This window comes from Spea bombifrons, chromosome 10, assembly GCF_027358695.1.
Source record: "Spea bombifrons isolate aSpeBom1 chromosome 10, aSpeBom1.2.pri, whole genome shotgun sequence".
Classification (NCBI taxonomy): domain Eukaryota; kingdom Metazoa; phylum Chordata; class Amphibia; order Anura; family Pelobatidae; genus Spea; species Spea bombifrons.
In genome coordinates, this window is record NC_071096.1 from 2,184,594 (window position 1) to 2,208,922 (window position 24,329).

The following is a 24,329-nucleotide window of genomic DNA, read 5'->3' on the forward strand; positions in this document are numbered from 1 at the left end:
CAAAATTGATGATTCCCGTTTTGTTAAATTTTAGTTGAACATTTACCTTGAACATACATGGATACACGGATCAGAATAAGGATCATAGCCGGGGTTTTTTTTCTCTGTCTATGTTTATAATGGTTCTTAGCTGGCTTAGCTTTGATATGTTACCCTTTTGGGGCAAAAACGGCCAGCATCATCCCGCACCGAGACATTACATGGTGAGGCTGGGAGCCGTGGACATCTGTGAGCCTCCAGAAAACTTGAGGTCAATCAAACGATCGTATTATGCAAAGCATAGCAGGTTGTAGACTAGACCTGGAGCAACAAGCATACGATCGCCCCTCATATTGACCCAGAAACTGAAACGTTCCAGTTGCACCTTGATCAATATGGTCCTAAAATGTCTATTCTAATGGTCAGAGGTCCTTCAGGAAATCGTCTCCTTGGTCTACAGATCTTTATCCACGCTGTTGCTTCTCTTAATCTCCCTTTAGAACTCATTGAACTTTAGTTATAACTCAATGCTCATAAAGGGTCAATAAGACCCCCTCCTTAAATGAGATGTTGCCTTTATAGAGTAGTTGTCAAAGATGACCCAACAGAGATTAAGCAAGTCCCAAGTACCACCATTGGATGAGAAGAAGATAGAGGGTCCCATAGCAGAACAGTTACCAATTCACATTATATCAACGTATTCATCATGGAATCTCTACATTAGGTTATAGAATGTTTCACTATCCATCTTTAGAATCTTGTGTATCAACAAATGTTTCTAAAGTTATTAAGACGCTGATCATTAATTCCTAACCTCCGATGATAATACTATTTGAACACGCTCACAAGCTCCAGTAGCCTACAGCATTGCAATTATTCCCTCGAGATTCCAAAATGTCACAAATCTACACATTTTCGAGGTTACAATTTGTCCGGCTTAAAATTCTTTGCCATCCCAGACAGACGCCAGTAGAGGGCAGCTGAAGCTCCAGTATTAACAGCAGCCAAAAAAACTAAGTGAAGCTCACACATTCCTCCGGTGAGTCACCTTGCACCCCGTACAATATTTGATCTCTTATCGTCAGCAACTGCCAGTTGTCACGGACATTCATTGTATGAAGTCACGCACCGCTGCCACTCACGGCACAACCCAAAAAAAAAAGAAAAACTATTCAAATTTAAGACAAACACATTAAGACGCAAAGTACTCCATCCGAGAAAACAAACCAAATAAATACTCATCGAGCCGGGCTGCTCTAACCTTTTAAGGCATCTGAAGTGCCCATGTAACACACACGGGGCGAAATATATAGGATTTATTTAGAGATAGAACTGTGGAAGCTTCTGATTCCACAAGCAGAACATTTTGCTGTAGACGGTAACAATGTTACTAACGATTAAAACAAACACACTTTGGGAAAGAAGTGGATCGGATGACGGTGTCGCTGTCAGGTTCCCTTCCACCGCTGTAAGAATCTCTAAAACAGGGAACATCAGCAACGTCTCCGCTACAATTTTCACGGCACAGAGAGCCGCAGGTATGCGTGCGATTTAAATGCCGCTCTGTAACTACGAGCTGGAATGAGACGTTACTCTCCGTGTCCAAGAGAACCCACTAAACACTAACTTATAATCAGACGTACGATCGAGCGGCCAAAACACATGCGTCTGCTTGGGGTTTTATTCCTTTTGCTGCTTCTATAACTTCTTAAGCGTATTTGTTTTCGACGGCTGTCTGCTTTACTAACTACTAATATTGATCTGGGCTGGGGGGGGGATTGCTGGAGAATACAAGTAAGTTGTCTTGTTGGAGAACCACTGCGGCCGGGTCCCCCAGGAAGCCAGTGTCTGGTGGGATGAAGCCGAATAACGCAGCCTTTGGTAACCCTTATCTGTTACATTGTAACACTTATGAGATGGCAAAGGAGGAGTGACTTTGGGTTATTGGCAGGGTGGACCATACCATTATGTTTAAGCACCCGATACTGACTTTTTACTGCAATGTTTTAGCTCTAAGGGTTTAATGTCCATCTAAATATCTCGGTGCCATAGGTGCCAGCTATAGCCGCTGACATTGAAAAGATATAATTGCTTTTGGGTTAAAGACTTTGGAAATCTTCATTTCAATGCCTCTCTCAGACGGCGCTAGGTAAACAGCCTTCATCACGTTTAGTGTTATGCAAAATTAAGGCTGCTTCAGCTGTTACATTGATGTGCAAATAGGATAAGTCATAGAATCATGTTCACGAGAAAAGACCACGGTGTCAGTGAAAGGAAACAATTGAGAATCTAATTTAGTGTAATTTGAATACCTGATCTGACTTTATTACACTCAGTGAAGCAACACTAATACCAAAAATTAAGTTCATCTTATTTACAGAATGTAATTTCCTGGGAGAAGTCAGTTCCAATTATTAAAGGAACAGTCGAGTTACTGCTTTGTCTTAATTATTTACTATTTAGCGGAATTTTCCTCTCCTTTTCCTCGCTGTGAATTGTGTTTAAGTGGCATAAAGATGGAGGCGCTGGGCTCTGTCCTCATCCAACTCACAAGGAGAAGATCATGTAGGTTCACTCAAAGTGCTCGCTCATGTGAGTACAGCTATGCATACATGTGAACACACAGTTCATCGTGTAATTGTAACAAGCATTTCCGTTTTTTCCTCCTCATAGGGAGACTTTATGGAACTAGGGAGAATGACATGGACCTCTCCTAGGGGTGAGTCCTCTCTGTCACCCCCATGAGTGAGAATTAAGACAGCGGCTGCTAGCAATTAGAGTTAGAATTTGTCCCTCTGTTTGTTCCCTACAAGGTAGTACCAGCTTTGCTCCAGAGAGCTCCTGAGAGAGATACTCATTAAAAGTCAAGTTGACCCAAGTAAGATCATAATTATTGGAAAGGACTATTTACTTTGATGGACCATGGTCCAACTCATGAGATTCTACCTTATCATCTCCTTTAGGCTCCTTCTTTGGACATTGGGTCTAAGAAAACGTTAGCCGCGATGACCAAAGGTCAGGAGGAACCCAACACTCTTTGGTGATGACCACAATAAGCTGCAGTCCTGGGTTAGCAATAACTGGACCACAACATGGACCAAGGGGGCTTCCAACTATGTTCAGCTGATCAACCCTTAGTGATCAAGGTCAATTGAGGAGAAGAGAGCGGATATCATTAGCCTCATCTAACTTTTCTGGTCTTCTGGTGACAGTTTGGCTAAAGAGGTGGCAACGACAAGCCAATACACATGAACATGATATATGATATATCTCTATATATATAGATAGTAACTCACTGCGTTTGAACTTCTAAGGCATATCCTTCCTGTCATGGCATCTAGCAGCATCTGAAATATATCAAACGGAGCAGGGGGACTTAGAAAACAAGTTACATATCAGGTTAAATTGTCAACAGGGGGCTGAAAAGACTCTAAAGATTGGTAATTTTTAGACATTTAGAACAGCGTACTAAACATTTTTTTGCACGACATCATAATTGTGCCTTTTGTTTTTATGTTACATTGTGGCTACTTACCATTACTTTTTATTATATATAAGCTGAATTTTATTAACCTTATTTCCACCCCCCACCCCCCCCAAAAGAGTTATTGCAAAAGGGAGTCTCAATCACCTGCCTGGATACTGTGTCAGTCACAGTTCAAGAATGCTACGTTCCTCTCTCCGTACAATGGAGCCTTAAGGATACACAAGATGTGCTGAATCTGGTGATTATTCATAACACGCCTTGGGGAACAATTTATGCTCAACACACCTTTGGCTCATTGTGGAGAGGCATCGCTGAGTTCGTGTCTAAACACATCGTGTCACGCAACAATGACTTTCAAAATCTATTGTGTAAGTAGAATGGGCAGCCGGCCATGGCTCTGCGAGTGTTTATCGTCAATCTTGTGTTAGCGTGTATTGCAGGAGGGCAGCGTAAGATCAAACAAACTGTATGAGCGTGAAAATGAGCTTCGGAACATTCCGCAGAGATATCCAACATTGACAACAAGCATAAGTGGGTTTAAGACGTTTTAAGGGTTTTATCGTACCTACACTGCCACTATTTCGTGCAAATCCACACTTTTACACAAACTGGGTTGTCAGTAGGCTGCCTTTGAAGACCCAGAGGTCTTGGTACACCTTTGAAGCAAAAAGGCTGCACAAAATGTTGACATGGCGTACAGAAACATTAATGGCCTCTCTCCCACCTCCCCAAAATCCCTTCTGATTCACCAAAATGGCACCATCTGGGTCAGTTTGACTCTTTCAGGCCATTTCTTCATCTCTGCTCAACACCCTAAGGCACTGATGTGTTTTACAAGCAGCGTCTGAATCAAGCGAGACGTCAAAAAGCGTCAAAAAGTCAAAGACTGCCAAGAAAAGCAGAAGCCGCCATGTTTCCCAATCCCGGTGGGAAAAGGCTTGAAAACGGGAATCGATGGTGGGAAAAGACACCAAGTCATCCTTAAAATTATCTATTGGAAGTTACCAATATAATTAGTCTGTACGTGAAGTGGAAGAAGTTCTGATTTGTAGCAATCTTTAGAACCTCGAAAGTTTGGGTAAAATGTCCAACTAGAAAAGATTGGTTTTCCGCAGCGATTCTATTGATAATAATAGATGTAATACACATTTTGGGTAGATTTTTGTTGTTTTAAGCATAGGAAAAATCTAATTTATTATATTATTATATTGTATTATCTTATGTAGACAAAGGTTGTTAAGACGCACCTATAATATATAATATTAATAAAATATAATATATATATATATATATATATATATATATATATATATATGATAGACGCAATATATATATATATGATAGACACAAATTCATAAAATGTATCACTTTTTTAAAAAATTCTATAAGAAGGGAAATTTACTGAAATCTTTCCCATTTTATTATTTTTTTTCTTTGTTTTTTAGAACATTTTATATATTTAACAGAAGCAGAACCGCATTGGCTCATAAAGTTGGTCGCTCAAACGTCGGCGTAAAGCAAGGCTCCTCGTTAATGAACAAGAAACGAGGAATAGAGGCTGAAGCATGCATCGTATTGTGATAAACGTTAACGATGAAAGCGACCGGTGGCACAAGAGCGGCGGTCAAATTGCCGAAGCGCGCCTCGTGCAAATGAAAAGGCCGGGGGATTAAAGAAATACGTTTGACCTCAAATTGATGGGATGATGATGTAATATCACGACCTTTGCACCCCGACGGCAGAATATATGATGGACGAATCGGTGGGTGGCGAAAGGAGCCGCAGAAATGATTTTCTCCGGACTTTCAATGCCGGTTCTAGCGACGGCTTTAATGAAATACGTTTATCCGCCAAGGCTACGTCCTTTGTTGACAACCCCGAATCATTAACAGAGGAGTTGAAAAGGAAGCAAACATCTGATAGTTGGGTTGGCGAATCGGGAATAATAATATTTTTTTATTATTTTTTTTTAAAAGATAACAGGGTAAAGCTTTTAGTTTATTCCGATTTAAGCAAAATTTACAAATGAAAAGAAAAAAAAAGAGACTAATGATGGATCATTATTTTTTTCTGCTCCTGTTTAACACTTAGACATTCTTGGGCAATTCTCCCTTTCCGATTATTATTAGAACTAGTACATTTATACATAAAAACTGTATTTATTTGTTTTGTTATAGTGATTTGTAACTGATTTTCGACTTGGTAGCTCCACCTACTCTGCGTTGTCATCAAACAAAACCTATATGGCAATAAATGACATCACGGTGATGAGATAATCAATATTTAACATTTTTTATGTTTTTTTTTATATTTTAAAAACGTATGCATTTTAATATGTTTTGTTTGTTGCTTATGAGAGTTTGCCATGCATTTGATACAATTTTTCACATTTTAATTGAACTGAATTTTCTATAATTAACAAATCTAACTTTATATATATTATTTTTTTATTCTAAATGTAATTATTATTTGTTTTCATTTTTTTTTTATTTTACTTACATATTTACTTACATATTGTGTTACTTTGTATCAATTGACTCCAAGATTATTATATGGACAATGGGTACTTAGATGCCTTCAGATTCTAATTTAGAATGCACGGGTATCACAAAAAACCCAGTTTTTGTGTTAATCTGGTTACATTTTAGAATCCTATTTCCTGCTAATTTTTAGTATTTTCTGACGAAGGCTGCTCCGTTCTCCAAAGGAAAAAAGAACAAAATATATATATCGTGAGTAAAATGTGGATACAGATGAAGGTGAATAACCCTTTCTATGGCTGAGGGGGGAGCAGGCGGTGGTAATTACCTTATCGCCTCTGCAATTATTTAAGCTCATGTTATTCATCGCCAGCTTCCCGTCCATACTGTGAGTCTGGTGCTGGTTCTCTCTCTGGATCTGCTCTCTCATTTTCCGAGCCTCTTGGATGGCTTTCATTACCGTGTCCTGATCCCCGAACAGGGCTGGAGAATTAAGACTTGAAAGTATATCTAGAGGAAACAAAATGCAAAACGGGATACATTGTTACAGAAACGATCACAGACTCTGTAATAGGCCGTTCAAATACTATAAGTGATTGGAAAACCTGACTATGACCTGCAAGTTCTAGACTAAAGACATCAAATGAGGTTCTAGAACGCATTGAGTTGAGTGGAACCATTGGATCCATGTGGGCATAAGAAATACCCAGTCAACTCCGCGCATGCCAATGCCCCAGGGCCGTGAATAAGATTTATTTGGACTTTATTAAGCATATGGCCAGGACCTCTATGTTATTCCAGCTTGATGATGGAAGGTTACACTTTTCTAGGAGCATTGACCACATGGGACATTATTCTAGAGGTTCCTACAAATCATTTCCAGATCTTTTTGATGGTAACTTAAGAACCGTTCTAATCTGCTGCCATATTATTAAAAAACTCCACTCTTGTTCTATTTAAAGTTACAATTAACTTTTATTAGATCCACTAAAACGTTCAAATTGCATTTATTTAAAAAAAATATTTGAAAAATAAAATAAAGCTAAATTTGGCTTTTTTCGGGGACGGTGTTAAGGTTGCGCCAAATGTCTCATGCTCTGAAAATATTATTATTTTTTTATTTTATTTTATTTTTTTGGTGCACTAGCCAGGGGGAATGAATCATTTAATGGCAAATGGATAATTGTTGAACTACATGGAGTTTAAAAATAGAACCGGGTTCTTGTTTATCTCGGTAATTTTAACAGCTCCTTGTAAAATCTTGTGGTTTAAAAGGTTTAGTAACAAAACACAGCATCATTTGTACCATCTAAATTATATTCAGAAATAAAAAAAAAAATAAAAAAAAAATAATTATATTCAGAAATTAAGAAAGTATTCTCAATTCTTTTATTTTTTATCAACAAAATATAAAAAAAATAGAACTCCCTCCCCCATAAAATATATTTTTTTTACATTGTAGCAAAAGTTTTAGAGATACATTTATTTATTCTTATGGCAGCTCAGTTTCCAAAAAATATTGATGATTTTTAATTTGCGTAAATTTGGACTAAAACATTCGATAAATTTTACACCCAATGAAAATATGCTGAAAAAAAAAAGGAATTAAAAATTTTGATGAGTTTTACTTTGCGATGAGTAGAATCGGGCAACTTCTGCTCATATTGGGTAAAACACTAAAAAATATATATTTTTAAGGTTTTTGTATGATTTTATAATTTTTTTGGAGCATTGAAGTCGTTTTGGCCAATTCAATTAATATATATATAAAAATGTTTGCATGCAGGGTTATCAGAAGTAACAGTAGATAAAGTAACGCGGATTCAGGGTGAGTGGGAATGTCTTGGGGTGAAGAAGGAATGTTTAACCCTTTGAGAAGACGTTACTGTTACTTCTTCTGGGTCATCTAACATGGATTTGATGGACTTTATGTCTTTTTTCCACCTAATTAACTCTGTGACTATGTAACCAGCGTTGGAATGTTTCTGCTCATTTTTGAACTCTTATTCCATTCTGTTCAAGGTCAACTTTTTCTACTTTTTCTCCCGTCCTACTTGAAAATAATGAAAAAACGGCCATTTTTGGGTCGTTACCTAGCGAAGAGCCTCTTCCAAGGGCCCCGCTTATCGGGCTGGGGATGCCGCTTTTGTTTGACAGGCCCCCGGGACTGGTTTTACTGCTTTGGAACAGGTTCTGCGTCGGGGACGTGGGGGATTTCAAAGGCTCGGCAGTCTTCGGTCGCGCCGACAGATTCAGAGGCTGCGCGGCTTCATCCTACAAGAGTTTAACATAAACAACGATTAAAACGAGACAAACGGAGCGCATTATCACTTACGCCGCCGCACTTAGTTTGCACCTCCGAGACAATGGCAAAAAAAAAAAAAGATAATTATTCTTCTATAAAACCACCGAAAGAAACCTCATTAATTTCTTCATGTTATGTCTGTATTTACAACAACAAATCCTTTACGCCGTTGCTTTTTTTTTTTTTTTTGCCAAATTAGAATGGGAATGAGCTCACATTACTGCTCATTTCCTAACGTGTTTTCTGAGATCCAAATTAACCTTGGGCATTTACGACGCATTATTTACATTTCCGGAAACATCTTGCGAGCGTTTTTTTTTTTTCATTGTCTCTTTACGCTCTAGAACGCGGGGAAATGTTCAATATAATATAGTTATCCGGCCAAATAGCGTGAAAAAAAAGATCGGCCCCATCCGGCCCCCGTCTAGTCGCCCGTTTCTCCTGCTGTAAAGACTCAAACCTTAATCAGTCGTTGGTCTCGTCTTAGATTCAGGAGCCGTATGTCTATCCCATGCATGTTTAATACCCTCACTGTATTACCCTCTACCACCTCTGCTGGGAGGCTGCTCCACTTATCTACCACCCTCTTGCTAAAGTCTCCAAGGAGTGCATGGATTGATGGTTGATTCCGAGTGCTTGATGGATGAAGGATTGGCCCTTGTGCCGAGTTAAGGTTAATAACCCCCGGAGCATTTAAAAGCCCATTGTGTGTTCTCTCGTCCTCCTCGGAGGCGTTCGGGTTGAGAAAGTTAACACATAATGAATAATTAGAGAAGTAATGGAAAGATGGCTGATAATTTAATTTCTGCAGGGGAAACCCCAAGCAATTTGCATATGCCTACTGGGTAATGGGGGCGCGCTGGCCGTCGGGGCCGGCGTTGGTGTGACCTCCAGCACATACGTGCGTTAACTTACTAAAGGAAAATATTAGTCAGCCGGCTAAGGTTTTGCTTGGTCGTCTTCCATCTGGCTCCGGCGCGTCTTACATTAGATGTTCTGCACAGTATACACTTAACACCGAAACACTGTTTGGTTACTTATTCTATGGCAACTCCGCGCAGACTGCAAGCCTACGCTTTTTGGGCGTATTTTTCTTTTTTTTTTTTATTAAGGCAGGTTAGAAATGAATAACCATTTTAATGAAAAACACTCAAGGCCAATAAATTAAAACTAAACTGAGTGATTAATTCGCCCTCGTAAAAAATCATTGAGACCTACTGTACGTATCTGATTTATTTGGGGAGCTGGTGTCGGAATTCTTCATCTAGAACGGAGAGGACTAGGTTTTTGGGTGGATTTTTTTGATATATATATTTTAAGGGAAAAACAAGTGTTTGTGTTTTTTTTGTACAAAGAATATCTCCACATTTCAAGAAGGGACCTCTAAGGTCTCTCTACTTCTACTCAAATGACCAAAGAGGGACACCTTTATTAGTCACCTTTATCCAGACTTTTTATGAGACTTTGTGCCCTATTGCGGGGTATTTGTGTAACTGTGTGGGGCATTTAGAAGAAGAATAATGGGGTTTATTTACCCCGTTTAATGTATAAAGCCCTTTCCTGCTGTTTCTATACACACTATCGGGGCTTTTAGGGCTGTAGAACCCTGCGATACCCTCATACCCAGCAAACATTCTCACCTCCCAGAAGAAAGGGGCATTGGGGAGGAAAGAGGGGCAAAGCAGAGGAAAGAGGGGTACAGGAGAGGTAAGAAGGAAACAGGGAGGGCATGGAAAGGCACAAGAGTTTTAGGGAGGGAGATGTATTTCTTTGTAAATACCAACATCTAGAATCGTCATTCAGCCTGCTACCAGCCATATAAAGGATTGTAGGACTTATAGTCTATAAACGTCTTCATGGAAGCCGTCACTAACCTTCATTCTTAGCGAAAAGCACATAAAACAACCAACAAGGTGAACAAACCAGACCCGCTATAAATGAATACTCCTGATATATGTAGAGAGGTAGGAGAGCCGGGAATGGTATATATATATATATATATATTACGGGGGAGACTTTGTTCTGTAAGGTCTGTGTGGCAGCTCGTAAGCATCATATCCCCTAAAGTGTAGAACATCGGGGGGAAATAGAGAATTAAAAGGCAATTCCTACTGGATTTGTTTATCAAAGGAGTCTGTATTGGGGAATAAAGGGCTATTGATATATAAAAGGATTGTTAAATGGGGGGGTATGATTTTTATTTTTTTATGGTTTAATAAGATACATTGAGAGCGAAGCTAATCAAAGAAACATTATTTTCAGACACTTCGTATAACAGAATAATCGGTGACATTCAATCACGAGGTGCATCGGGGATTCAATATGGCCGCTCCTTAGGAACAGATTGCGTTACTTTGTATCGAGGGGCTGCGGCTGCGCAAATCAAAAAGGCATATAAAGGCGTAATTAAGGCTTTTTTTATTTGGAGGTACGGATGGAGACGCAGAGATCTGATGCTTCTGCTCCCCGCTTCTGATGGATTCCGTGGATTCCGAGCTCATTCATTATAGACGCAAAACCCACACGAAGTGCATTTCCACTCACAGAACGCCCGCGTGTCTTAAAGGGATTTTCCCACAAAACAGAAGCCGAATCAGCGGAAAATGGCTGGGTTTGCCGCAAGGATTTACCCTTTCTATTATTTTGTCTTAGTAGTGGGTTAGGGCAGAGAGCTTCTAATCTGTAACAGTTGCAAGAAAAATAGAACTTTAAGATATAATTTATGGGGGGGTTCGTCCCGAGCCGAATATAAAAATGTAATATATATATATATATATATATATATATATATATATATATATATATATATTAACTAAAATAAAAAGGCTGCGCATGTCAAAGTTTGGAAGCACAGCAGTAAAAGCTAATGGGACCGTATTTAAAATATTTGTGTTTTTATTTTCTTTATATTTTTTTTTCTCCCAGGGGTACGTACGTTACAAGGTGTCTTTACCTTTTAGCAAAGTGTTCTTTCTGGACAGTTTCCATCTTTTTTTTTCAGAATAATTATTTTTTATTCTTCCTGGAGCGAAATCTCTTTAAAAATGGGGAGAAGGCAGTTGCTGACCCCCCCCCGGCATTTAATGGGTTAAAGCAATACCGAAAACGTCCTATGTCATATATATGTTGTTCCTCTTTAAACTCTGTTACATCAACCCAGCCGACGCAAAGTGTTTGGAACACGCTTCGCAACCTGATTGATCCTAGTTTTCCATGGCAACGGATAGTTTGTCGGTAATGAAACATTTTATTTTCATAATATTTAACTTTGTATCTATTGTAACAAAATACAGATGTGAGGCGCGCGGTGCAGCTGCGGCTTCGAGATCCTAGATGCATTAATATGCCGTGTGCTTGCGATAATTCCCCTTACAAAGTCTGCTTTTATCCTTTTTAAACTATTATCGGAACGGATTCTAGAAATTTCTCCGAATTAAATAATTTTAAAAAATATACATTTCCACCAGAAATAAAATAATAGTCTCCAGCTTAAAAGGTCAGGGTCTACACGATATAATGAAGTTCTAGAAGAGTTTACCTCTCGCAGTTCCTGGATGATAATGAGGTCGGCTAAGGATCTAGGATTTGGTGAATTAACCCCTCGAATTCCTCTAAAAACTACCGAAATGGACTATCAACGCGGGGCAGGGATAAGCCTATCCTGACCATAGGACAAGGCTGAGGACCAAGAGCTCTGATCCGCTGTCATATTGTATCTTTCTGTGTACCGCCTGCCGTTTGCCTTCATCTGGATCAATAAACTTAGGGAGCCCGGACCTCAACCCCATCGGGCAGCTTTGGGAGGAACTGAAACGGAGATTGCGAGCCGGGTGCTGGACCTCACAAACGCTCTACTGGATGAATGGGCAGAAAATCCCACAGAAACTCCCCAACATCTTGTGGGAAGCCTTCCCAGAAGAGCGGAAGCCGTTATATCAGCAAATGGGGTACCAACTACATATTAATGTCTCTGTATTTAGAATGTGATGTCATCGAAGCCCCTGTTGGTGTAATGGCCAGGTGTCCCAATACTTTTGTCCACGTAGTGTAAGTAATTATGTATCTACTGAGCACTGCAAAACTTTGCTGACATTCTATCGCTGCAACCCTCTCTGGCTTTTCACTAGAAACCAGGGTGTCAACCCAGAATGACTGCCTAAAATTAACTCTTTATTCGGATCGAGCCTCGGAATGGTCTCGTCTTGGTGGTACTTGGATGGGGAAAAGTTGAGCAGACTTTGGGAGGCTCCTCTGCTCTGAGCCAGAAGATCGGTCTATAGGGAATAGATAGAGTTACCTTGACCTGAGCGATGGGACTGGACCCTCTCTTCTCAGTCTTCATGCCGGTGGGGGACAGAGCCCCGGCTGAGTTCGGTGCTTGCGGGGTGGACGGCATTTTACCTCCTGGGGACACCTGCATGCTGGCCAACTGAGCCTGCGCCGCATAGAGTTGCTGCAAAAATAAAAATGAAAAAAATCAGCAAATTCCTAATCCTAGATCGATAAAAAGACACATCTGCATCGAACCATTTCTCAGGAACCTGGTGCTAGAGCCGCTCGCTATCGCCGTACCTATTTTTGGATTCTGCGGTTTGACGGCTTCCTGTTTGCTAGAGTTAAGATTAATTGTTATAAAGCGCGATGCCCTTTACTAAAAAAGAAACTTTTAAACAAAAAAGTACACAAATGTAACCATTTTCATATCAGAGCCGGGTTTGCATTGAGACGCGACACATGAAAAATACAAAAAAAAAACCCCAAAAACGGGGCTTTTCATCCAAAATGAAACAAATCCTTCCGACGCATTACGGAGCGTTTAGATTCAATCACGGAACTTCTAGGGATAGAACGTTTTCCTTATTATAGAATTATAGAATTTTCTCTCCAATTATTGAATGGTAGATTTAGAAAATTGTTCGCAAATATTTTTGGGGGGAGTTTTTGGACTTTCTGGCATAAGAATAATGTCGGTTTTTTTTTAACATGAAGAATTCTAGATGGTCTCCAACCTGTTGTTTTCACTGAAATCCCAAATAATGGAACCATCGAAGAAGGCATCGCGAAGAAACCATATTTATTTATTTATATATATATATATTGATATATATATATATATATATATATATATATATATATATATATATTTTTTTTTATACATTTAATTATATATATATATATTTAATTATTTATACAGTTAATTATTTATATATATATATATATTTTTTATTTATTTATACAGTAAATTATTTATATATATATATATATATATATATATATTATTTTTTTATTTATACATTTAATTATTTTTATATATATATATATATTTTATTATTATTATTTTTAGTTTGAATTGGATAAAAGGCGCCTCGGGTTTAATATCGAGGATTATTATCTTTCTGGTGGACATCATCGTAAAAATAAAATATATGAAAGGAGACCTTTTTGCCGTCTTTTATTATAAAGGGGGGCTTAGCATAGAATCATTTAGTAAGCAGCCAGATGCGATTATGTCACTGTTGTTCTTTGGGATTTGGTTTCTGGCGTAACGGGGCTCTTTATAAAATAAAACGAGCGGGATACGGCACGCCAGGGACCCCGGCTCGGGGAACAGTGGTCTGAGCTTCGAGTCAAAAGCTAAGCTCGTAATGAAAAGTGACAACATGGTGTTTATGGAGGTCTGCTGGAGCTCTCAACCGGCGCGCATGGAAGAGGTCGGCAGCCATCAGGCAATCATTATTATTATTTGTATAGCGCCAACATATGCTGTTGCATTGTATGGGGGGGTTATCGGTCATACACAATACAAGGGCTGATTTAACCCATTCCAGATATCAGACATGCATTCAGAGACTGGGAGCTGCATACGTCTTTGGAGGCAAAAGGGTTAATTCAATTTTATTTGAAAATTAAGACACAGATCTTTTTCTTTAATGAGAGGGAGATAAGTGGAACAGCCTCCCAGCAGAGGTGGTAGAGGGTAATACAGTGAGGGTATTAAACATGAATGGGATAGACATACGGCTCCTGAATCTAAGACGAGAGCAACGACTGATTAAGGTTTGAGTCTTTACAGCAGGAGAAACGGGCGACTAGACGGGGGCCGACAGGGGCTGATCTGCCGGCAGGTTCTATGTACGTCGGCCATTGTTACTGGCGGCTTTCACCGTTGTCCTTGTTCCCGCGTTAGTTATTTCAGAAAGGGGGGGTGAAACCATGAGCTTTCAGGCATAACTTGTCAGGTCTACAAAAAAGCCTACGGCCCCCATGGCAGATCGTTGACTGACTGGTGGATGGTGGGACTTGTAGTCTAAAGTTTCTGTACTCCGCCGCCAGGCTGGAAAGGATACGGCGGGATCCTGAGACGAAGCTGAAAAGCCGAAGCCAGAAAGCTTAAAAAAAAGAAAGAAAAAAAAAAAGAAAAAACATGCTTTTTGTCAGCGTCACTCAAACATAACCACCCTGACTTGGTGGCAGGGAAAACAGACGTGTGCGTGTTACGGTGTGATATGACGAGGGAGCCCCTTCGCTGTATTCCAGCGCGGCCGTTAGCGTGACTCATGTTATTGCTCGAGCAAAAGCCAACATCCCGTCACTCGCATTATTAATAGAAGCGCTTTCATTATTTCCTGCTGTTTCATATCAAATCGTTTCTGGGCTCGACATGGAATCCAAACACATGGCGCCCAACATTTTAAATGGCCAGCGAGGGGGTGGGGTCAGAGGCGTGGCTGGGGGCGGAGCTTTGCCCAGACTTTTTATGTGACTTTCTGACCTATGTGGGGTATTTGTGTAACTGAGCTGGGCATTTAGAAGAAGAATAATGGATTAATTTACCCCGTTTAGTTGATAAAGCCCCTTCCTGCTGTTTCTATACACATTATCGGGGCTTTTAGGGCCGTAGAACCCTGCGATCCCCTCATACCCAGCAAACATTCTGACCTCCTAGAAAAGAGGGGCATCAGGGGAGGAAAGAGGGGGGCATCAGAGGAAGAGAGAAGGGCATCAGGGACTGGCCAAATAAACAAAGGCACTTGGCAGGTATGCAAAGGTATGAATATATATTTCTATGACACATTTTAAGCAGATTCAAGCAGATTTCAAACGAACAATAAATTTGGTGATCTTAGCTTTTTTTAATTTAAGGATTTTTTTTTCTCCATTTTTCACATAAAAGTGCTAAAAACTGTGGCTTTGAGGGATATTTTTTTTTCTCTTTAGTCTTTTGAGACCTAGTTAAGAAACCTCGGTTTTCAGTCTTCTAAATAAGATATGCAAATAAGTAATGCTTTATTTATAGAGCCGAAGGTTGCGCGATTGAGACAATAAGTAATTGGGGTCTCAGAAGAAAAGGGGTGATTCTGAGGGCAATTAAAAATTCGCATGGGCTGTTTCTCAAACGCTATAAGCAAGCATTGTTAGAAAATAATAATAATTCCCTGCGGGGTCTTAGTAATGAATATTATTATCTTTAATTGTTAAAATTCCAACATATTCCGGAGCGCTGTACAGCGGTATAGAACAGAAAGAGGGCTTTCTGTTCCTTTCTGTTTTCTGTGCATGCGGCACGTAACCTAATAATAATACTTTATGGTAACGCGCTAGATAATCATGTTTATTGAGGAATTTAAAGGAGCCGTCAGCCTAATTCTAAATTTAATTAGTCATTTTATTGGGGTCTCTCCGCTTTCCCTGGCGTCTAAATGGATCGTTGTTGCTGGACGGTGGAAACGCATTGTGATTGGGTCATTCCCCTGCCGTCCGGTAAAATTCTACCGTAAAACAATGCTAAAATGTATGAAAAAAAGGAGAGAAATCACATAACACATGCCAAGTTTCCCTGTTCAGAGGTCCCAGTCCTTCTAAGAAAGCGAAATCGACCACCCACCCCTGAAGATGTTTTCTAGGCGCTCAGAATGTTTGCTGGGTATGAGGGGATCGCAGGGTTCTACAGCCCTAAAAGCCCCGATAATGTGTATAGTAACAGCAGGAAACGGCTTTATAAATTAAACGGGGTAAATAAACCCCATTATTCTTCTTCTAAATGCCCAGCAATAGAACATAAAAAAATCTGGTAAAGGCCCCGCCCCCGAATAAACCTCTAACCGAACCCCCTAAACAAGATGTGACCATATTTGGTCATTTAGAATGTTCAGAGTAAGCATTGTTTGTATCATGTTTCCTGTAACAAAGTGGAGGGAATATTCCATAAACAGAATACTAGAGGGTGGAAACTTCCCACTGAAAATGTAATCTGGATCATAAAGGAAGAAATATAACCGAAAATTACATGTTTTTTACAAAAAAAAGGTGTATGCATGACAGAGTCTTCCAGTAGAGATGGCAGCAGAACTGAACCCTATCAGAAATAGATACAACGTCTCAAGAATGAAATAAAGCAACCGGCAGTGGGTGAACCGGGTTTTACTAATTTAACGGCCGTACAAGCAGGAGATTCCAAGTAAAACATTCTACGAAAAGAATTAGACGGCGTCGCGTTTAATATTTCATAAAAATTGATTGAACGCAGCAAAAAAAAAGGAAAAAATAGGAAAAAAAGGAAAAAAGTCAAAGGTAAGCTGAATGGAATTGGCAGTTTGGACGGCTTAATCCATGCGACGAACCCAGAGGCAAGCGAGGGCTTCTGCCTGCGGGATCTGCCAAGGAACCAGATGCTGTTACTTAAAAATATCTTCAGCATCTGTGCGAGTCCAGCGTGCCAGCCCTCCGCCAAGCCGACATAACCCTCGCTCCAGACGAGCTTCCTACGCGGCCGGCCCGGTAACGGGGACGCGGCTGCACGCGGCGGGGGTCGGCGGACCCCCCCCGGACCTTCAGACTGCTTACTCCGCACCCCGTTCAGCTCCGCGCTACTTATTAACGCTAAAGTAAAAAAAAGAGGGTATAGCAAAGCATTGGGCTTAGCCTCCTGGCACTCAAAGGGTTAATGGGTAACGATAATTCAGAAAAAAAATCTAATTTATTGCAAAAAAAAATATTCTGGATATGAATTCTATCTATTATTCCTTTATTTGTTTATATCATTGATTGTTATTTATTGGTAAACAAGGTGCTATTTATTCATTTGTTTTTATTATTTTAATTAAGTAGAAACGCAGGGGGTTCCTTTAAACGTATGGAACGTAGAACCTGCCGGCAGATCGGCCCCCTTCGGCCCCCTGGCAACAGCTTTTCTCCTGTTTGAAAGAATGACCTTGAACCATCCATAGTGGACAGGGAAGTATGTTTCTTTTTGATGACATTTTCTGTTTTTGAACTTTTTTAGTATAAATTCATAGCATTCCCCCGCTCCGCACAGGTGTTTGTCGCGCATGCGTAACCGGGCTTTTGAAGCATTTCGATTTCACGGCCGGGACTTTGAACGGTCCTGCGCGTCCGGCTCTCCTGCAATCTGCCGGACAGATGTGAAATAAGTCGCCGCTAAAGATCCTGACCTCTTCTGGGGAAGATTTTATTATTCCGGAAAGAGACATAATCGCAGAGCATTAACAATTAGCTGCACGCTGTCTGCGTCCTCTTCATCCGTTTAAACTTCTCGCCCTCGTCTTCAGGTCCTCGCCCCCAATAAAAAGATTTTCCGGTAACTAAAATTCATTTCACAGGGTTGGGAAAAGACAAAAGATCTTTATTTTTCATTTATTATTATTATTATTATTTTATTATTATTTTTTATTGGTATTTATTGTCTTTGTTACAAATTGAAACAATGTAACAAAGCAAACAAATGCATTAACCCTTCAGTACCCATTTCTGCAGATTCCTACCCCTTCGACAAACTTTGGGTGCCAGCGCTTTCTGTGCCTAGTGGCTCCTTCATTACCAAATCTACCCCTGCCTGTAAAAATCTCCTATTTACTCTGTTTTTGCCCTGTTTTCAGTGCCGTATTTACCTTCCCAAACCGGGGCAGCGTCCCCGGCCTCCCCCTCCGTGCCGCCATCGTTACCACTGGCGCGACACGGAGCTATGGAGTCCTCCATGGCGTTTATGGGCCATCTGGGGGGATCCAGGACCTCTCTATTATCTGGTCCATTGAACAGTGGCTCTACAAGGAGCCCATTTACCCCCAGGACGAATGGCTCCCAGTTATGGGGCATAGGGGCTTCTGCCCCCCCCCCCCCGAGCTGCTGAACGCCAGCAATAAATGGGCATTAAATAATTTGCCTAGCATTAGGGCAGAATATAAACCACAATGGGGGGAACCGACACCCGAATAGCCCAGTTCCCCCCCCAAAAGTCTAGATTTCAATATGAGGGTACCCCGGGCTGTGCCATCGCGCATGTATTGACAAGTGTATCCGATTTAACCAGTTTCCTATAATTTTGGTGGTTTCATGAATTATCCTAAAAAAAAAATGAAATAAAAATCAGAATAAAACCCCTGAAAAAGTGTGGGATGTGATAAGCGTACCCCGATACCGAGCGGGTAAACCGCATAGAGACGGGGAAGAAAAAATACAATATATACAGATACATTTATGAAAAGACGCGCAGCGTATGCATCCGCACTTTGATATCAAAGGAAGCCGGGATAATAAAATATTAATGCGGATTTTATGAATTGTAAATTATTTTCAATATTTAAAATAAAAGTCCCCGTATGATCATCGACAGCAGCTTTGTGTATAAATAAGATTTAATTTGAAAGAGAATAAACGATTTCGGCAACAAACACAAAAGCCTCTGATATTGTAATTCTGTTTTCTCCGGTTCGTCTGATGTGGCCGCGCATGGTCCAGGCCGCTAACACGCTGTATGCGACCCCCCCCAAAAAAAAAAATTCTCTAGAAAAGGCAAAAAAAATATATATATTTTTTAATGTCAAGAAACAAAAAAAGAGAGGTCAGAGCTGACCAGGAGACGAAAGCAGGCGGCCGGACCCCCCCCCCCTCACTCAGGGACAGCGACGAAATGACATAAGTCCCCCCACCCCTCCCCCGCCCCGGTGGACCCCGGCTGCTGCGTTTCACCTCATTTCCCCCATGTTTTTAACAGACCGGGATCGGCTCCGCTGAGGATACGAGGCCGAGCTACGTCTCCTGCACTGGTTTCAAACCGAGCCCCTGAGAAAGGATTTGATACAATTGATCGGACGGAGTAATACCTTTGTCCATTTCAGCATTAAATGACCCGTTGAAATACCGCTTAGTCGGGATGAATTTCTGTAAGCGGAACTTTAGCCTTTTATTTATTTATTTATTTATTTTTTCCTCCCCGGCTTTGAAAATGCAGCGGCAAGTACCTCCAGGACGAGACCTTTTAACCGTTGATAAATAAAACGAGCCCCCTAGATTATTAGAGGTGACTCGAGAGCCGATAAAGGGTAAGCGAGCGAGAATAATAAAAAAAAAAACAGTCATCATTTTCTTGTTGGTTTAACCTTTTCTGGATCATCGGCCACAAAGCCATCTGGACCTCAACAGGTTAATTTCCCCGGCAGCTGCTTGGATCCTAATTATTATTTACGTTACGTTGTAACCAGTATGAAAAATGACCGTTCTGCCATTTTTTTCTTTGTGCCATTTATTTATTTATTTATTTATTATTTTATTTATTATTTTAAATGATAAAATATATACAAAGTTCCAAATTATTTATATTATTAATATATATTAATAAATATATATAATTATTATTGATACTAATTATCGAGCATCGGAAAGGTTGAAACGGAAAAGAACATTCTTAAAGAAGGCGGATAATTAGCCTGGTATGTCTGAACGCAGCTTAGTAGAAAGAGCCCATCTTCACCGCCCTCCATCCACGGATTGCTTGCAAGGAAGCACCCGAGCGATAATTCAGCGTTATGACTGCTTCAGCGCGCTAATCGCTTAAAGAGAAGCAAATAAATAAAAAAAAAAAGAAATATAAAAGCCCCTTCGCTTGATGCCACAAGGATCCCGCGGTCTCCTGGCTCGGGGCAACTTCCCAGCCCAGCAGCATCCAGATGTCACGAGATATCTCCAGCTTCTGATGCCGCGCACGGCTCCGTTCCAGTATGGTTTAACATCTGTTTGAGCTGCTGGCACGCAACCTGGTGGATACGGAGACGTCGATGCGCAGGCTCACGGCTGAACGGCAGCGCTCTGGAGCTCCACTGTGACCCCAAACATTTGGAAGCCATCAATTGCGGCTGTCGTCTTCTCCCGTCCAGCGATTCACCTGCGCGCAGACAGCTCCTTAGCAGTCATTAGGTTTATTGGCTAACCAAGGGCTTCGTTCTTCAAAGAGCTCCTCGGCGGTCTTTTCTTTATCAGCGCCGAGCCGATCGCTGCAGAGATACAAATGCAGGAGCCCGGTGGAGACAAAGTATCTCCGAGGGAAGGCTGGGTCGTTGGCCGGCGCCGGAGCGAGCGGCGATTAATAACACCGCTTGGGTAATCGTCAGGAAAAAAAAGGCAAAGTTTTTGGCCAAAAGTACGCGATTAGCAAAAATGAAAGGAAGCCGCGCGAAGTGAACGGACTTTCGGCATCTGCATCGCCTCGTCTCGGAAGCCATATTGTGCGGGAAGCAAGAAAAAGAGGGACAGTCCCCCCGATAAAACGTTTCTGCCCATTAAATAATAATAACTTTGTAACCAATCACGTAAAAAAATAAAAAGAGCTGAATAATTGGGCGCGCTTTTGGATCATTTTACAGAAGTAGAATTTTTTTTAGTGTAAAAAAGGTAAAATGTGGAGATATTCGTAAAAGTTTTATGGATACTCTGAAGTACGGGACGCTCCGGCACTTTAATGCATGTGACAGCTGAGTGGTCCCTTTAAAGTGATTTTTTCCCCTTTACACATGTAAGAAGCGATTCCGCAGAGACCCCCCCCCTCAGACGACACCAATAAATTTATTTCTTTGTGTTTTGGGGTCTTTGCGCAGGCATCGCGAAGGATCCTCAAGGGTCTCGGCTTGGTCAGACCTTCTACTAGACAACTATCCTCACAAACCATCCGGGGGGGGGGGACGCAATACGACAATCGGACTGGAATAAAATGTAACTATATTAGTGTTCCAAATTAGAACACTGCTCGGCCAATCAGAGATGAGAATGGCGGCTATTTCTGATTGGCTGCCTAAACCCACAAACGTAAAAATAAAAGAAGGGAATCGAAATATTTCCGCGAAATGCGAGCTAAGAGCAGAAGATCGTTCCTAATCCGACCAAATTAACAAGAGACCGTTTGGAACATCTCGAGAAAGAACGAGGAAATTGGCCAAAAAAAAGAAAAACCCCGTAGAGTAGAATAGATCTTTTTTCTCTGCTGGGGATATGAAAATAGCTCCCAATCCCCGCGGAGCGGAGCATTATCGCTCTAGGCCGGGGCCGAGGCCTGCTCAATCACCGGCGAGACGGTTAATGTAGGATTTCCACGAGCTGGAAACAGTTGGCCGGACACTCGCCGTGACGCCGGCCCTCGGAATTGTTTTCTCACATCCTTTGATAAGCGCCTAGCGGCGTCAGAACGACAGAATTTGGGTAAACTACTGCCAATTACCATAACCGCCAAAAGCCGCACAATTGCCCTCTGACTGGGGCCCAATGGAAAGTAAATGAGAGCGCCTCTACCACCCACCGATAATCATTTTGGGGCTGGGGGGGGCTTTTTCTGGACTCGTGGCCCCCCAGGGGTCTTCACAATAAATCATTGTGCTTCAATAATGGGGGAGGGGGCATCCATTGAGCTGCATTTTAACTACTGTCCCGAAAATGAGCTCTATTCACCGGTTTTACTGTCGGTCCAGAGTAACTGATCTTATATGCTTGTGCTGCGCTGTGGAATAGGTTGGTGCTATACAAATAAATGAAATAATACAAATAACAAATCCTAGACTTTTACACAAACTGAATGATTTTTATATAAATCTTTAAAGAGGAAGATATTCAGAGAGATATTCTGCGTATTTAAATTTCAAAATAAAGATAAATATATTAAAGAGAATTTTTGATTTACACAAAATTCCTATGCAGAGGCTTTTTTTGGTATAAAAATACATATTTATTTGCTTTTCTTGATTTACTTTTTTCAAAGCAGGAAAAATAATAATTTAAGCAAATTAGCACATTTTGGTATTTTTTTTGGTCCATTTCTGGTTACGATAGGGTTCTGGGAAACTGAATATTTTTCGAGGTGTAACAATTTTACAGAATCTCTATATTTCTATTCCAAAAAAATCCTCAAAATCACAGATGATATCAGGTCTCACTTAAGATTTTTTTTCTGGGTGTATTTCCACTTTTCTCGTCGTTTTCAGCTTTCTCTGTATTCTTTTTCTGATAAATACATTTTCTGCGATCACCAAACCCTTATTTCCAATCAGTCTCCCCTTTTTAACCCTTTCCCACATAATAAAATGCTTTTCTCCTGCTGTAAAGACTCAAACCTTAATCAGTCGTTGGTCTCGTCTTAGATTCAGGAGCCGTATGTCTATCCCATGCATGTTTAATCCCCTCACTGTATTACCCTCTACCACTTCTGCTGGGAGGCTGTTCCATTTATCTACCACCTTCTCGGTAAAGTAAAACTAAGACATTGTTACATTGTTACCGCTTTAGTTAATGAGCCTCTAGCATAATGAGAGCTATTTCCTTGTATCACAGTTACACGGAGCTTCCAGGTCTCGATAAAAATCGCTCTCCGAGGCTAATGAAGACAGAACCTGCGCGGGTAACAATGTTACGCTTGTTTTCTCTTGTGATTCGGCAAAGTGAGCAATCTGTCAAGATCCCGGTTTATGTGAAATAACATCTTGCGCAGGAATTTCCGCTGACAGCTCTTCGCTTTCAGTGCTGACCCAGACATCTACCCGCTGTTCTACAAATTGCCCTCCGTCGCAGCTAAGAACCCGGCGTAGCGATTTTCCGACCCCTTCGCGGCTGAAGGTCCCTGCCCGCTATTTAACACAATCTCCGGAGAAAATGCCTTAATACGGGGGTCCGGATTTAACCCGCTGTAAAGGGGGCGACTTATTCTTACGGTGGGTAAAAATAATAATAAACAAAATAATCATAAAAAAATATATATTTTCTTAAAATCAGGTGAAAAAGGAAAAAAAATCGAATTCCACTAAAATGATAACATTTCTAGTAGACGTTATCAGTAATTCTTTACGTTTTTTTCCTGCATACTTTTAGTTTTTTGGAGAAAGAAGGAATACTTTCTTTAAAATACTTATTGCTTTAAAATATAGCAGCCTACCGTATACGTACCATGTGTCCCTGCTCAGTTTGTCCAGTCCCTCTGCGACAAAGTGTTTATATATAATTATGTCAAACATGGATCTTTTCAGCTTGAAAAAAGTGCAAAGTAGTTTGTGATACTTTTTATACTAGCTAAGTGTCCCTGTTGACTTTGCCCAGTCCCTCAAACCCCTGTTCCTCTCTTTCCTCCCCTAATGTGTGTTCCGGAGCAGATACCCAGGAGTTTGATACCTTTTTCTACCTCCCGGGTGTCCTTCTTTAGTTTGGCAAGTCTTTCTATGAATCCCAAACCCTTGTGCCCTCTTTCCTCCCTCGATGCCGCTATTTCCTCCTTGGCAGCCCTTTTTCCTCCCTATAGCCCTATTTTCCTCCCCTGTGCCCCTCTTTCTCCCCTGATGCCCCTTCTTTTCTTGTAGCTCAGAATGTTTTGCTAAGTAAACAGGGTATCACAGGGCTCCACAGCCCTATAATGTGTATAGAAGCAGCGGGAACTATCCCAATAAAATAAGATGGTTGGGACTGTCCTGGAAAACTCAAGACTGTTGGCAGCTGTGCCTTCCAACGGCACTACGAACCCTTGAAATAAGCCTCTAGTTTGCACCAATGACGGGGTTAAAAGCCGCATATTACCTTTGGTTTAGCCGCTGCAAATTATACGGGGTAAAAGCGTTTAAGTGTGTCTAAGCGTCATTAAGACTGGCAGCCGTGCCGAGCAGCGGAGATCGCATTGAAGGAGATTCATTTTCCTCCAATAAAGTGATTTTTTAAGCCTCATATATTTCACAATCTAAACATATGTCACCGTTTTCATAAACAAAATAAATGGATTCAAATAATGCATTAACCGATCTGCTGACACACGGAGATATTT

General features: G+C 40.8%; 1 protein-coding gene across 8 annotated transcripts in view; it reads right to left on the bottom strand.

Moving 5' to 3' along the window:
* SOX6 (SRY-box transcription factor 6) overlaps window positions 1–24,329 on the bottom strand; it is a 231,865-nt gene that overhangs the window by 19,687 nt on the left and 187,849 nt on the right. For 7 of the 8 annotated variants that reach the window (XM_053449751.1, XM_053449746.1, XM_053449750.1 and 4 more), the window contains 4 exons: window positions 12,549–12,704; window positions 8,040–8,220; window positions 6,275–6,456; window positions 3,276–3,326 (listed from right to left, as the gene is read on the bottom strand). In XM_053449751.1, the coding sequence (XP_053305726.1) occupies window positions 3,276–3,326; window positions 6,275–6,456; window positions 8,040–8,220; window positions 12,549–12,704 (570 nt within the window). The remainder of the gene's footprint in view (window positions 1–3,275; window positions 3,327–6,274; window positions 6,457–8,039; window positions 8,221–12,548; window positions 12,705–24,329) is intronic. The other variant, XM_053449749.1, reaches the window with a different exon arrangement.